The following is a 16,136-nucleotide window of genomic DNA, read 5'->3' as shown; positions in this document are numbered from 1 at the left end:
GCTTCGATAAATGACACATACCGTTGGAAGCTACAATACATTGTAAAGCATATTTCGATTTACCTTTCCACATTTCTTGTTAGCATAAGACGGTAGAACATTTGAAGAAGATCAGATCGTAGCCTCTACGAATACGATGAATGGGTTATTTGTAAAGAAAGGAAAGCTTACCCTCTTGATGACATTTCGAAGAAGGTGCACGCGGCACAAAAGGTGGTGTGAATTGGGATACACCTGCGTTATGGCAGCAGCTATAGCAGGTGAATCGTCGGTAACAATACCGATAACCTCTCTATTGTTACTCATTTGGCGGAAGAACGAGAGGAAACTGGACAGCAAAGTCGATGTTTCGCGACTTACAAATGCAATACAAACAGGTATTGCCATGAAATTCATGTCCAAAGCCACCACGTGATAAAGAAACATGTTTTCATTATTGGTTTTGTATGTCCCATCAAAACCAACAACATCTAAAAACCTGTTACACAGATTGATCTGGTCTGCTGTAGCGAAGAAGAAGTACAACAGACTATGATCTGCATCCAATTGATAATCACAAAGGCCACCAAGTGACGTGATGTGATTTTTCAACTTACCGTAATCACCTACAGTTAATAGTATAAATATGCACATTGCTTACCAGGAAGGTTGGCCTGTGAGAACACTTTGTAACGCATATTGAAAACATCTTGAGCTGTAAGACGTTTCCCATATGATTGGTAAGCGTAGTGTATCACATTGAATGCTGATGTTCCAGATATCAGCAGTGGCTTCACTGATTCAAATTCCGCTCCCGTTAATCGGCGCATCCATGTGTTACAGTCGTACCTCAGGGAATTGCACTCGTGATTGTGATGCACATTCCCACGAACAACAGTCCAATAACCTTCAAGAAACTTACAAAAGATGAAGGCCGGACATTGTGTGTCCATTGAAGTCCTCAATGAACAATATAATAACACTAATCAATTTACCTCCTTCGTCTAATCGGCTGCGAAGAAACGCTTGGTGTTTTATAGCTCTTTCTCCAACATACAAATTTAATATACGGCTTCCGATCTCCATGGAAATTAGAATCTCTCACCGCATAATGGCAGTACGTTGCTATTTCATAAGTTCTAATGGCGCTCTTTAACGCTTCCAGTGATGGAAACGCTACCAGATACAATGTATTCAAAAATACACTTTCAGTTTCTGTGACTACGTGAGGAACAACAGAGCCTCTAATTTGCACGTTACTGACGTCCATATTGTGAAGAAAATTATCTATATCCATAAGTACAGAGCTTTTATACGAATTTCAAGAATTACATAACCAATTACAACGCATTTACAACTAGGAATTTCATTGGACGAAAGGGATTGAAAAAAATTGGAAAATGGGATGAAAATTTTTTGATTAAGGGGGACAAAAAAAAATTATTAAAAAAAAATTGAAGTGATCCTAATGTTATTCGAATATATGAGGTTGTTGTGTAGTTGATTCATTCAATGAATTCACTTAAGTCCATTTTGCTATGATCGAAATAGTCAGAAAACAAGGTGCATTAAGATTAATCTAATTGAAAACGTTAGACATATTTCTAATAACAAATAATAATATAAATTTGAACGTCTCACAGATATTTTTGTGTTAATTGGAAACATTTATTACAATGTAATTTCCATGGACTAATTCATGGCTTTTATAATGAACCCATATAAATCAGTGTATGTAAATATGTTACAAACTATTGTATAACTTGAAAGATACTAACCAATATCACAATAGAATAGGTGAACTAAACTACCATTTTTCAGGAAACTCTATTATCTGATATCTAAAAATGATTACTTAAGTGCAACGTTTTGATAAATCTAAATCTTTAATAACATTTGAGTTAACTTAAACTATTCGAACAGTGTCTTTGATTCTCCACAAATATTTTTTAAAGACTACATATTGGTAAGGTGAATTCGACAGAAGATCAATTAATAAGAATAATTGCTATGTTATCGATAGTTAATTTATTTTTTTGTTTTAGTTGACGTGACGATTGTTCGCTATGATATTTGTTTAATTTCAGAGTACAATTTAATATGTATAGTAGTTTTATATTACTTTGTATGAATACTGTTTGCCATAGCATTTAGCAAACATTCTGTATGATATATAATATGTATATGATATATAATATACGTCCAATTCCCGACGTAGTGTGTTCTTTGGCCTTCCTCTTTTCCATTCCCATTCAGGATTCCAAGTTAGTGCTTGCCTCATGACGAAGTTTGATGATTTCTGTAATGTATTCTCTATCCATTTCCAACATCTTTTCCTTGTCTTGACGTCTGCATCCGATCTTCCTTACTCATCGGTGATGCTGACCGGGTACATGAACGTTTCTACCTCTTCCAGAGTTTCTCCATCAAGTGTGATTTTATTGGTGTTCTCCGTGTTAGATTTAAGGATCTTGTTTCCCCCCTTGTATATGTTGAGGCTTACTTATGCAGAGGCTGCTGCCACACTAGTTGTCTTCATCTACATTTGTTAGACTATTTGCATCCAACCTGTCCATTTTATTCCGCGCTTCTCCTCAGATGTCAAGGTCTTCATAATCCAATCAACAGCCAGAAAAAAGAAAAAGGGAGGCACAGGCAGGCTTTCCTGACTCCGGTGATTACTTGGAATGCGTCTGTCAGCTGTCCTCCATGCACCACTTCGCAGTGTAGTTCGTCGTATGAACTCCAAATGATGTTGACGATTTTCTCAGTTACTCACTCCATAGTGTCGAAGAAGTTTACATGATGTTCTCCTATCCACATAGTCAAATGCTTTCTCATAATCAAGGAGGTTGATATATGGTGACGAGTTCCGTTCAATCGATTGTTTAACGGTGATCTGTAGTGTCGCGTTTGATCTGTGCACCAACGATCCTTATGGAATTCGACATGTTGATCTCGAAGTTGGTCGTCTACTGAGTCTTTCATCCGGTTCAACAATGCTCTATTGTAAACTTTTCGAGATTCACACCCTAAGATGATGCCTCTTGCGACCTAAAAATACCTGATGCGCTGAAGTTAGTGCATCTTTGGTTACTTTCTAGTTGTCCTCTATAGTAATTTCTTTTTCTTTGAGTAGATCTTGTGAGGCTTGTGGTAGTTGGTACTCAATATTATCCTAAAACTTCGTATATTATTCGTATTGATAACCATTAATAGATAACGTCCAGACGGTGCATATATCAGAAGGCGAATACGAAGTGTTGATAACGTTTATTATTGAACCACGCACAGATATCTAAAATCACAGGCACATTAAGCAAGCATGAAAGAGTAGTGCCGAAAAGCAAGCGAGTGATCGAGTCAAAGAATGAGTGTGCCAGTCAACGAGTCAATGAACAGGATTAAAATGTACATATATTAATACATAGTGAGATGAATGAATCATCGAACCAATTAAGCGACTAATTTCATACAATTAGTTACCTTTATGGATTAGAGATAAAGTCAGAACAAATATTGATGCAGAATAACATGAATTCATTATATTTCGTGGTTTCTCGTCAGCTGCTTACAACCAAAAATTTATTGGGTCTTTAGCTTTGAGTTAATAAATAGTGTGGAACAATTGACATAAGTGAATACAAAGGATTGCAATGACCAATTTAAGCGACCAATAATAAAGCTAGCAGAATGAATACATGCGTAGACAGTAAGCGATTCTCAAGCGTACATATTCATACAAGTGCAACAATAATAAAGGTACAATAGTATAGATAGGTTGTCATTGTACGAATGACTCTGTCTGTTAAATAAGTTAACAGAAGGCCTTAACCAAACTAAATATAAACAAACTCTATTGTACGTGAGCTGCTAAAACCTATCTTAAATTCGTTGTTTGCCAGTATCTCGAAAGAAGGCTGTATTAAACCTTTGAAATCCTGTTTGTTCAGTCGTCTAATGCCTCTTCAGCTTCGTTTTCATCTTGACCACAACCAGGCAGATGGTGATCTGAAGCTATATCAGCTCCTTGCCTGATTCTCACTCCTCCCGTTGTCCTTCTGAATTTGTTAATGATGCATATGTGGTCTATCTTGTTATGTGTAATGTGATCTGTTGAGACCCATGTAACTTTGTGTATGCGTTTGTGAGGGAATATTGTGCCACCTATAACCGGTTTGTTGAGTGCACATAAATTTGCAAATCTGTCCGCAATCTGGTTTTACTCTCTCAGTCAGTCCATGATGTCCTAAGATACTTTCATAACCATAGTAGCCCATTCTGTTTTTGGCGTTTATGTCTCCCCTCAGTATTGTCAGGTGCTATTCTGAGCACTTCTGTATGATTGATTGCAGCCTCTCATAAAACTGATCTTTATTGTCTTCATTGACGTCACTGGTGGGTGGACAACATAGAATAACATTCATTGTAATCCCTTATTCCATTTTACATAGGATGCGTTGATGGTCCTGGATCCATGAGATTCCTATCCAATAAGTGCTTTACATGCTTCTTCAGACAGCATCCAAGCAACTCCCTGAGTGTGTGGAGCATTTTCTTCTCCGTGACCGGAGTACATCAACATCTCTCCTGAATCTAAACTTTTCTGTCCAGCTTGATTCCAATAGGCTTCATTTATTCCTAGCACCATCAACTCGTACCTCTTCACTTCCGTAGCTATTTGACTGGTCCTTCCGATCTCCCACATTGCCCGGACATATCATGTACCTATAAAAACTGATGCTCTTGTAGCTGTCGTATCTTCACTCTGATTGTTGGAAGCGACATCGGTCTCTTAACATCCGAAGAATTTCCGCCTTCACCATGAGGCGTCATAATTCTTCCGAATAGAGATTGTTCAGCTCAGAGAGCGGACTTTAAGTGGTTTAATATGTTTAAGTGGCTAGTGTTTCATTAGCAAGGTTGTTTTACAAGATGAGGGTGACGATCCCATTCCAAACAGTTTAACTTTGTACTGACTTGAGACCTTCTGTTACCGTTGAGAAGCTACAGTCGGAATTTTTACATTTTATACCCTATGTAAGTTAACTCCTAAGTATAGTTAAGTCCCAAAAGCTACTATTCGCTGATGATGTAAAAATCTGGCGAGAAGTAACACGAGACGAAGATGCACGGATACATCAAGCTGACTTAGATGTTCTGATTAGCTGATCTGAAAAGTGGTTGATGCGTATCAACGCAAACAAGTGTGTCGACATGTACTATAGGGATACAATGTTAAATAAGTACAGTATAAGAGAACCGCTTGCTCCCGTAGTCCGATCCAACAAGGATATAAGAGTGACAGTGAGCCATGATATTAAGACCACAGTGCAATGCCTCGATCTCGTAGCTAGGTGGTTTAGAACCCTATGAGCTTTAAGACGGACATTTACCAATTTAGATGCTAATATGTCCACCATGGTGTACACGATCTTAGTGAGATCCAAACCTGAAAACTGGATTCAGGCTCCAAGCCTCTGTAATAAAAATGATTCAGATATTCTGTAAAAGGTACGAATGAAAGCTGTTCGTGCAGTTCCAGAACTCCAGGGTTTATCATGCAAGGCGCAACGTAATAAGCTAGTCTTTCTTACTCTACCAGGTCGGGACAACTCAGTGGACATAGCGTGGTAGTAGATAGCTAAGATCAAACAAAATACCCGTGGTAAACAGGCTTTTACACCGAGTCACCAATTCTCTGAATCCATTACTCGAAAAGAGGTTACCTATTTCTTCAAACGGTTCATTCAAAAGAAGACTAGACACTCTCACAAGTTTACTATAAAACCATTAACACAGGCCGTCGTCCTGTCCTAACATCACAAATCTGACATATACTAAATATTAGGAAATAATGTCCATTTGATGTTCCTAAAGAAGTAACAGGCCTTTCCGAAAAATGCTCAGAGAATATTTAGTGCGGAAAGATACAATCGTATGAAAAAAAACACGACAATTTTTTCTGCGAAAATGCACGAAATTGTATATTAGACAGACTAGTTGTGTTTTCAAAAATACGCGTTACCGGTTGGTATACATGTCTTTTCATTCAATATTTTGTGATATTAATTAATAGATCTGACTTGTGTCGGCAATTATTTCAAAATTTCAGTATTCAGCTGATATTTTCTGGCTGACGACCAATGTCATAAATAAATTATCGCAATGAGTGGTAAGAATGTCAGCTGGTGTTTTGTTAGCAAAGTAATAAAAAAATAATCCAGACTTTGGATATGGGATTCATTTCTGTAAGAATGCTCGGCGTTTCATGTCAAAGAGTTTATCACCTATATGGGAGAATATGTGTAAATGCTACTCATTTTATCACAATAGTGCTGTCATATACACCAGGTCGATTTTAGAAACTATTCAATAATCCTTAATTATATGGACTTACCTAGGCTTCTCATTTACTATAAATTGAACATGAAAATTCGTGTAAATAATGAGTCTTGCTTAATGTCAGTAATATTTAAGTTTATTGGGGGACGATGCGTAGCAGTTCTAGACTATGTTATAAAATCCACATAAATCCAGAGTACGTAAAGAAGCCCTGATCACCCTGGCGCTCCTCAGTAAAGCGTAAAAGAGAATCCATCCTCACGGTACTAAGTGATCGAGTCGTATTTGTTCATCACTTGTTGGTTCATGATTGTGGTAATCGTTATTTATGTATTTGAACATATAAATATTGGTACAAAGGGGCACTGAATGCATATGCGTCACTCAGTTTACTTGATTTGTGTGTCGCTGTAATATTGGGGTTTTCTTAGTGAGACACGCCCGGAACCTTCGACCTTAAGGCCTGATCTACAAGGCAGTGGAGCGACGTAAGCAGATTCAGTCCCATGGTAGCCAGTAACCAATAATTGGTTTATACGTCATTCATCCCCTCGGGATTCTGAAACGCATACTCACCATTAGTTTGGAATCAGGGTTTTCCAACTCCACTAAGTGGATCCTCCGTATCCATCAACCCGGTTAAAGCACGGGATATTCGCGTTTCGTCCCCTAAATTTCGTAAACAACACCCACGCTTAGAAAAGGTAGTGATTAGGACTTCCGTGGTAGTGGCTGTATACTTTTGGTCATGTGAAAGCATTTCGAGAGGGGAAGCGGACTCTCCTCACCCTCGGCCGTACCTGGGCATTGGGAACTATGGTAATTGTATACATTATTAGTTTTAATTTCCTAGAGAAACATTAATTTAGTCTTCACTTTCTATCTTTACATGAAGTTTAGCATATGTGGGGTTTGCTTCTGTTTCGAATGCACGTTTTGCGTTTAGGGCGTATGCCCAGTTGTGTGTGAGAAAATCTAAAACTAACTATCTTCAAGTCACTCTCACCTCTTGAAGGTATTTAATGCAAATCGCAAATACCCAGTCGTAAGTTATTTGAGATTTACTAACTGGAGCATAATGTTAAACAAGCTTGAAACAACAGATGAAGTTTGATCCAGTTCATAGCCAATCAGAGAGCGCCTTTTGTAGCAAGTAGGTTACAGAATGAATAATATTATTACAAAGCGTAAATAAATTTCGGACAACTGATGACTTTAATAAAATCTTTTATAGGTTACTCTACCCGTAAAACGCCAAAATAACAATAAATAATTTCGCCTATAATGACACGGAATACTCGAATCCTCATTATGACTCAAGTTGATTTTATAAGTCCTTTAGTGCTTTTGGTTAGGGTTAAGGATTTGGCGTCAGGATTGAGACTTCCGTTACCAAGTGATATCAGCGGCAGTGCGAAAACTTTTTGTAGTCATGTGGATAGACTGATTTCACGTGAAAATCTAGTGGGAGCTATATGGTTTGTTTTTTTCACAAAATATAATCTCAGGAGGCTAAGTTTGGTCTCAAGATTAAGTGTTTACAGTCGAGATTCGTATATGGTGTTAGTCTTCCTGTAATATATAACCAGTCGATGGATAGCTAAGGATTTCATTAGCTTAACATTCATTTTTACCCCATGGTGGAAACACAGAATTTTGCTATAATTTCAAGCATTCTTAGCACTACTCAATATATATATATATAACCTTTTTGAATATTTTCCTGTTCACATGTAATAATATGGTTTTGTTACATCTGTAGTCTTGGTGTATTCTTACTTTCGAACATTGGATTATGTGGTAATGGTATATTTCTTAACGAGTTTATTTTCAAAGGTGGAGAAGTGTCACAGTGTTCAGCCATAAATATATTTTTGAGTTCCACAGTAATGTCAGATTTATTAGACATAAACCATGGGTGCCTAAATTCAGGCTTATCCGTCAGATGCAACCGTGGGATCCACCAGTAGATCTCAGCAACGACAAAGCTAATGAGAATGAAAGCACATCAGATTTACGTAGAAGATTACGTAGAAATGGAATGTTACCTCCCCTATTATTTTATGATCGTCCAATAAATATTGGACATACAGGTAAACAGTCATTTTCTTCTTTTTGTCGTGAACTTATGATTGTTTCCCTTTGCTAGAATTAGGAAGAAATATCTTATGTGTGCTAACTTCTTTTAAATTCATTTGACTAAAATTGATTCGTATACTTGAGTGTATAGTGGAATTTTCGTAGATTGTGTGACAGCACAGTTTTAATGATATGACTTGACCCAAGAAAGAGAACGACGAGGCTAGATGAGGATTTGGTTAACGCCAGAAATATGTTGAACACTATCCAAGTGCACTAACCTTCATATGTTTTATTTAGTGGTTAATAGTCAGATTTTGGATAAATTAGACCGAGCACCAGTGAAGACTTATCAGTCAGTAATGTACTGCATAAACACAACTCATAATATCACAAGACTAAACTGTTACAGCCAACAAATATAACTTATTCGCTAGGCTACGTAAGTACTTTTTCTTAACACCTAAAGTACCGTCGATCATGTGGTTTGGTACTCTTGGAGCATCCAAACCATTTTCAATATACTGACTACCACCTTCTGTATTCTTATCCTCAAGTTATGAAGGTTTTAGTGTATTTGAGCATTGTTAGAATACAATGAGTTGGTGATAGGTTCAAAAATTCACATTTCAGTAGTTAATATTTTTGGCTGTTTCATCTTTCTGACTCCAATGAATGCTAAACTAATTTCAATTAGGCACTTTTATGTAAAGATAACTTCTGTGGTTTTATTTATATAGGAAAAACCATCTTATCCAATGCTAACCATTTAAAAGTGTATACTCATTGTCTTGTCCTAAGTAACTGTTAGTATACTAAGTAAACTCTCTCATTAAAATAATTGCATGTAAACTTTATGCTATTATCTGTTTGTCTTATGTCTTCTTAGGAACTATATTTGATCCGTATATCCCTCCTGATGGTGATGGTCAAAGTTCATTACTATCAACAAAGGTAGTTGTTACATTTCAATGACAACTTTTTGCCATGTATGTTGTTTTCGCTTTTAGAGACTGGCTCTTTTAAAAGATAATCTCCTTAATAAGGGAAAAAACTATAAGGATTTATCGCTGCTAAAATCACATGAACCATCATTTAATTCCAAACGATTCACTATTGAAGCTGAAAATATTTATGTTGAGGCTCATGATTTATTACAAAAGTAAGTTTGTATCAACTTATTAACCATTATGTCTATCATATGAAAATATGTCATATATTTCGTATGTTGGGTGAGTGTAATAGTTAGTCGCAATATTCCAAAACTAATTCAGGATCCTATTGTTTGTTTTTTATCAATTAAAGATAACCAGAATGCCTTCGTTTAAATTTTATGTCGATTTATAATTCTAAAAATACAATTATTTCCAGATTAAGTAATTAAATAAGGTTTCATATGCTAAGCTTGAAGCTATACTTTTTTGAATTATGAGTGGCAATACTCCGAAGATAAAAAAGCTATATATCCAATGCAGAATATGTGTTTAACACTCAAATGTCTTAAACCAACTGTTTTCACCACCAAGTCATAGCTTACAACTTCAATTCAAGTAGGTGGGTAGTATCACTAACTCTCAAATTGAACGGTTTGATCAAATTTAAATGCACAATAATTTATTTAGTTACTTACATGGAATAAAATAATTAATTGTTAAAATTTCTACAGTACGATATAACTTTTTTCGACGTTTTCGAAACAGTCCTACTGTTGCTACAAATGCCATTCTCATGGTTACTCTCCAAAGTGGGTATAATCATCCCTGAGCTGTCTAAGCAACACTTACTACTTTGTGTCGACCTGTGAGTACATTATTTCCTCTTTTGTTTATGTTTTAAGAGTAGACGAAAAACATGTCGCGCTGCTATATTTTACCATCTGTCAGTATCTGATATGGTAATGTTCGTAGAAGAAGCCTCATCACAACAACATTAGTGAATCAATATGTAATGAAACGACATTATGTCCACTGAAGTTTCTATGACATAATATTACTTACTCATCTAACAGGTTCATATGTGAATACTTGGCTTCGACTAGTACTCCGATTATGGGGGCTAGTTATACTACTCGGTCTCCCGAATCGAATAGGTGGAGGGGATTTCAAACTGGCTATTCAGTGGACAAAAGTCGAAAGCCTTAACCACTGTTCCGAAGTGTCATCTAATCAGTATACAAAGTTTAGTTTATGGCAATTTTTACTATGGTATGATTATATATATCTATGTTACCTACCCCCTTTACTTCTCGTGAGAAGTAGGCCATCATCTGGGGACCTTCGACCAACTGTCCTACTCTCTTCTTTCCAGTTTTTCTCAAGTGCTTTTCATCCTTAATATCTGCCTCTAGTTCCTGGTTCATGTTATTTGGCCTGCCTCTTTTCTTCTTGAATAGGAAATTTCAAGTTAGGAATCGCTTTATGATCCAGTTTGATGATTTCCGTGTGAATTATACACCTCCAGCGTCTTTCCCTAATTTTCTCCTCTGATGGAAACTAGTTTATTCTCTGACACAGTCTACGACTGCTGACTTTATCTTGCCAGGTTGTATCTCCTCATTTCCACAGCTTCTTGATTCACTCAGTCAGTTACAACGTAGGATCAAGCACATATATCCATCGGTCCAAGTTGCCACACCTCATTAACACAACAAGATGAACACCAAATTCATAAAAGCAGTTACTTCAACGATAGTAATATATAAAGGAAAGATTGTGTAAAAAAATAAAATACGGGAAAAAAAAGTTAGTTCGTAGAAAGAAAGGTATAAAGTAATTTTAATCTCACGGTTTAAGGGAAAACAAAGAGTGTATACACCTACACCATCGTGATTGACTCGGAGCCATATTACTTAGAGTCTCCAACCATTAGTTACGATAGTCGCAGGGACCCCAACCAAGTAGTCTGTATCTACCAACATGGCTGAAACCAGGAGTTAGTGACTTTATGGGTTGATGCCATATTTTGGTATGGCCGCTCCTAACTTTCTTCCAACCGTCCCCAACACTAGTTAGCATTGCGTGTTGTGGTAATCAGTGTCCAGGCGTACGTAACACGTGGTCCTCTCGGGCTCATATTGTTCAATAATTTCATGTGCCTATGTTAATTTTTGTTCTGGTTATCAAAAGAGGTAACGGTCTTGTGACTCTCTAAGAACCTCGGCTTTTATCACGAGGCGTCATCACTTTTCTAAGTCGACGTCTTTCAACTCTCAGAGCATAGTTTAAATGGCTGAAATGATCTTTCTAGTTGGTGTTTTTTTCTATGGGACGGTACTACTAACTCCATGCACAACTCCCCTCCTTTCTTTGGATTTGGGGCTGGGAGTAACACTGAAAGTATTTCAGGCGCTAGGCATTTCAGCTGAGATTAGATATCTTATATTTCTCTCAGTATATTTATTTCTAGCAAATGTAAATGCAAAACCTCATCCTGTGGGAGCCTTTAAATGTAAACTATTGACTTACAGTCATGAAATTATTTAATTACTTATGATATTTTGTGCTTAATTGTTTGAATTAACTTTCAGTTATCGTCAAAATGAATCCCGATTATTTGAACTAGTTACAGAAAAAGCACTAGTAGTAAGTTATGTTTAACTGTTTCTGTGTTTCAACTCGAGTGACTTTCATTCTTTCATGATAGCTTATCGCTATTTAAGAACAATCAAAATCACATGTCATTGTTTTGCTGTGTATTTTATTCACTGTTTTTCATGACAATGAACCATGCGAGTCAATTTTGTAATTGTCATTTGCCTAACTTCGAAAGTGCTATTATTCATCATTTTTGTCTGCCATGTGGAATTATATGTAAAGTAGTCACGAGACTGTCTTCAAGTATTGTTGGTAGGATTTGGTTGAACTGTTATTATTTGACTCAAAGAATTTAGTATTACACAATCGAAAGAATGTAACTTCGTTAATTCTACTAGATTTCCCTCTTTCGATTATTTAGAATCTTACACAAAGTGATACTTTCTGATATCACAGCTAGAATGAATTAACAGCGACACTAGAAAATAATTAACCGGAATTAGGCATAAACTTGACAAATAGATAAACTGAAAATAGTAAGATGCTTTTGGGAGCGAAAGCACAATAAAGTTAGAAGCAATGTGCGTCAATAAGATCGATTATAAGAGTCATGTTGTGACTTAACTCACTTGCCCCTCTGCTCTTACAGAGAGCAGTGTATTACTTCTTACAATTCGATTCAACAGCGGTTTCTTGGGTTGTTGTCATATTTTCATATGAACTCTATGATGTATTTTTTGCCGTCGTTGGGCTAGCCAAAGAAATCGAAGTTTGCTATGAATGGTTAGTAAGTCTTTGAAAAATACCAGACTTTTAAACAACCTACAGAATTTTTAAACTTTCAGATTCCTTGGTTTTTGAAATAATTGTTATTGGATTGCTGGTGGTTGACTGTTTTCACCACTCTCACTAATTCTTGATAAGTATTTGGCGCACTGTTTTACTGGTTATTTAATCAACTTCATTCGATTTTATCAACTGGTTGTCTGTCTGTTTGGCACCTCATTTATATAAAAATCATGCTCTGGGCATATTGGTAACTAAGTACAGATAATCCTTATCTTATTTGTTAAATGATGTATAAAAACAGCTCTGTAGTTTATCACTTCATAATGCTTTAATTTTCATAATAATTTCTATCAAAGTAACATCAAAATTTTGTAGATATTCTGATTCTCACTACTTTATGTTATCCTTCCAATTTTATTAGGATATGACTGCTGACCTAAAACTTCGAACTCTACAATGGAAGTTTGTGGGTAACATTGAGCCACCCAGAGTTGTACAAATACGCTGCAACGAGCTTTTATCTAAAGGCAATGTTTACGCTCAAGTTACAGTTCGTTTCTATACACAACAGGTAACAGGTCAACTAATTACTAATCTTATGACTTATCAATATAGCATTGTTCCTTAATTTATGTATTCATAAATATTATTCAATAATTGAATGTATAAAGTTTTAAGTATGAATATGTATATATATGAATATATATATACATATATATATATATATATAGTTTTCAAAATGGTTAGAACGTTGATTACACCGGCTCCTTTAGTGTTGGTACATTTGTAGGTTTGTTTTTTTCTTTCGTTTAGCTAATTCTATTTTACGTGTGTGTACATTTTGCTACTATGAAAATCCCAGAAATGAACGTTCTGTATATGTTATATCGGTGTTTAGTTGTGACTAGTTTTTGTTATTGCTTTGTGAATACGAAGTCTATGTTTAATGATATAAATAATTAACAATCTCAGCTTTATGTTAAGCTTCAGATAACACGGAAATAATGTAATTTTATTCGCAACTATTATGTTTGCATAAAATAGTTTATCAGTCAAGTGATTGTAATCCCATGTTTTTCCCTCAGACGTATTCATAAACATTAAACTATCTTTGGATTTAAATATGTTAATTGTCGTTCTTTAAACTGTACACAGTGATCAATGTGTTCATTCAAGTGTAAGGTATAAAAAAATACATTTGGTTGACTTTTGTTCAACACTTCTAATTTTACAGAATGCGTAGTTGTATACTGAAACTTCGTATTGCGTATAGTTTAATATTGACCATTGACTGGTCGTATTCAATTCAGTCTTAAATCACTTAATAATTCTTAGGGTATACTGAGTTAGAAATGTGATTTTGGCTGGTTTTTGTGTGTCTAACCAGTGTTAAAATTTTATTCTTTCTATATTTTTGTCAAGTGTTATCACCTCTTCTTTTTTTCATTTGTAATAATACAGATTTTATCAATTTATAACCGTTTTGGGCGTCTACTATATGGTAATCCGGATACTGCTGTTGATGTACTCGAATATGTTGTATTTGAAAGACATATTTCCGATGAATATGGTACATGGAGATTACACGGTAAAGTCTCTCGTCCAAACTCTACAGTAAACTACACCTATATACCTACTCAACGGTTATTCCCAGTTAATTCATCAACAACATCGGAATCAAATAAATTGATCTCAAATAGTCGAAATGACGTTGATAATCCAATATCACTAAACAGTTTGAATAAAGATAATATGAATTAATTTTTGTTCTATTTTATGTATTAACAGAAATTAATTAGGCAATAATCTTTTATGAATGTTTCGTACTAGTACAGTAATCACCTTTCACTTGGTTATGGAATTGTAAGGCTAACATCAGTCTACTGTTCAACCACTAATATGACAAAGCTATGGACTCATTCGTTATGATGTTAAGTGCTACTCTACCTTCTAACGTTTGACATTGGTTAGTATCTTGCGTCACTTTCGAGTTCTAACCTATTTGTTTTAAGCTAAGATTATAGAACATAGTGTATTGAACAAAACACCGGTTGGGGACAATCGAATGTATTTAAGCAAAAATTACAGACTATCTCAGTAAATTCTGATAACCATACAGTGAACAGTTAATTTGCAAATTAACAATCAATTGTCTCAATCTTCACTGTTTCTTCTCTAATTCCTTTGTTCATGCATTTTCATACCGATTGCGCTTCATTTCGATTCTTTCCTCATCGGTCTTCTGCCCAAATACATTCTGTCTGACCAACACCATATACTACTTATATGGATATAAATAGACCGCACTACAATAGATGTGGATAATTTTAACTATTATTATATTTACTACTGGTAGTAGTAGTAGTCCCCATTCTGCATCACTGGTACATTTTATTTTCAAATAAGAATTATAGCTCTCACTGGGATTGTTTCAATCCTCCTAAGTTTATTTTCATTTCAGCATTGTCGAGTTAAAAAGGACCTCGAATCTTGCTCTAATTCTTTCTGCCATTTATAAATGGCATCTCAGATGGATTTGTTCATATTTTGACAGTCAAATTTTCAGTTAAAAATTTTTTTAAAAAAATACATTAACTCGAAATAATTGTATATAGTTATGTTTAGGAGGGTTTTAAGTCATTAACAATTATTAGGATCTCGAGTTGAATAAAGCTAAAAATGTGTACTACTGGATGCCACTTTAATGGTCTAATGGTTAACTATTCACCTCGATCCTTCCTGAGATCATGGATTCATACCCTTCGGCATTCCATACTGGGATTTATATGCATATATTATCATACTGAGAAGCAAATTTAAAAAGTTATTAGTTCATTGTATGATACCATTTGCAGAATGGTGAGTAATGATGGTTGTAATTAGTAGGTATCGGAAATCCGATGTGTATACAGTCTCAACATACCACAGAAACAAGCTACTATGTACATCCATTTGTTAGTGTATAAAATAATGATGTATTTAATTATTTTCATCTAGTAACATCAAAAATATTTAAGTATTATTTCAGCTGTCAACATGTTATTTCTGAATTTCAACATGAGCACGAATGGTTGTTGAGAGAAATACCGAATCTAAACTTATTTTTGGTATTGGCCACACCAGCTAGTTCCATTTATTGACACAGAGAGATTTCATCCTATTGGTCCGTTATACTTAAGCTTCCCTCTATGTGCTGATTTAAAACTAAAAGTCAGCAACCAGTCTCTGCTGTACTTAGATTTCAAACACGTGGTTAAGATGTAGGCATACTGAACCGCTTCACACCGTAAAATGAAGAATAACAATTTTACACAAACGAGCCAAAAATGGCTGTGAATAGAAGTTGTGAATGAAAGACTGACAAGAAATTAACAATAGCAAGTCGTATAACAGTAGTTAGTATGTCAACTA

The 16,136-nt window shown here is 35.4% G+C and overlaps 1 protein-coding gene across 1 annotated transcript; it reads left to right on the top strand.

Annotated features, from left to right (window-relative positions):
• Positions 1-8,103: 8,103 nt before the first annotated feature.
• Positions 8,104-14,486, top strand: Smp_070110 (putative mitochondrial 39S ribosomal protein L45; the record flags this gene model as incomplete). Its single annotated transcript, XM_018797045.1, has 7 exons — positions 8,104-8,124; positions 8,161-8,417; positions 9,293-9,357; positions 9,414-9,565; positions 11,930-11,984; positions 13,147-13,296; positions 14,187-14,486. Exons 1-7 carry the CDS (start codon positions 8,120-8,122, stop codon positions 14,484-14,486), a joined length of 984 nt encoding a protein of 327 aa, XP_018652125.1. The 5' UTR covers positions 8,104-8,119.
• Between the last annotated feature and the right edge of the window lie 1,650 nt (positions 14,487-16,136).

This window comes from Schistosoma mansoni, chromosome 4 (genome assembly GCF_000237925.1).
Source record: "Schistosoma mansoni strain Puerto Rico chromosome 4, complete genome".
Taxonomy (NCBI): Eukaryota; Metazoa; Platyhelminthes; class Trematoda; order Strigeidida; family Schistosomatidae; genus Schistosoma; species Schistosoma mansoni.
This window is presented reverse-complemented; position numbering and strand designations above follow the sequence as displayed.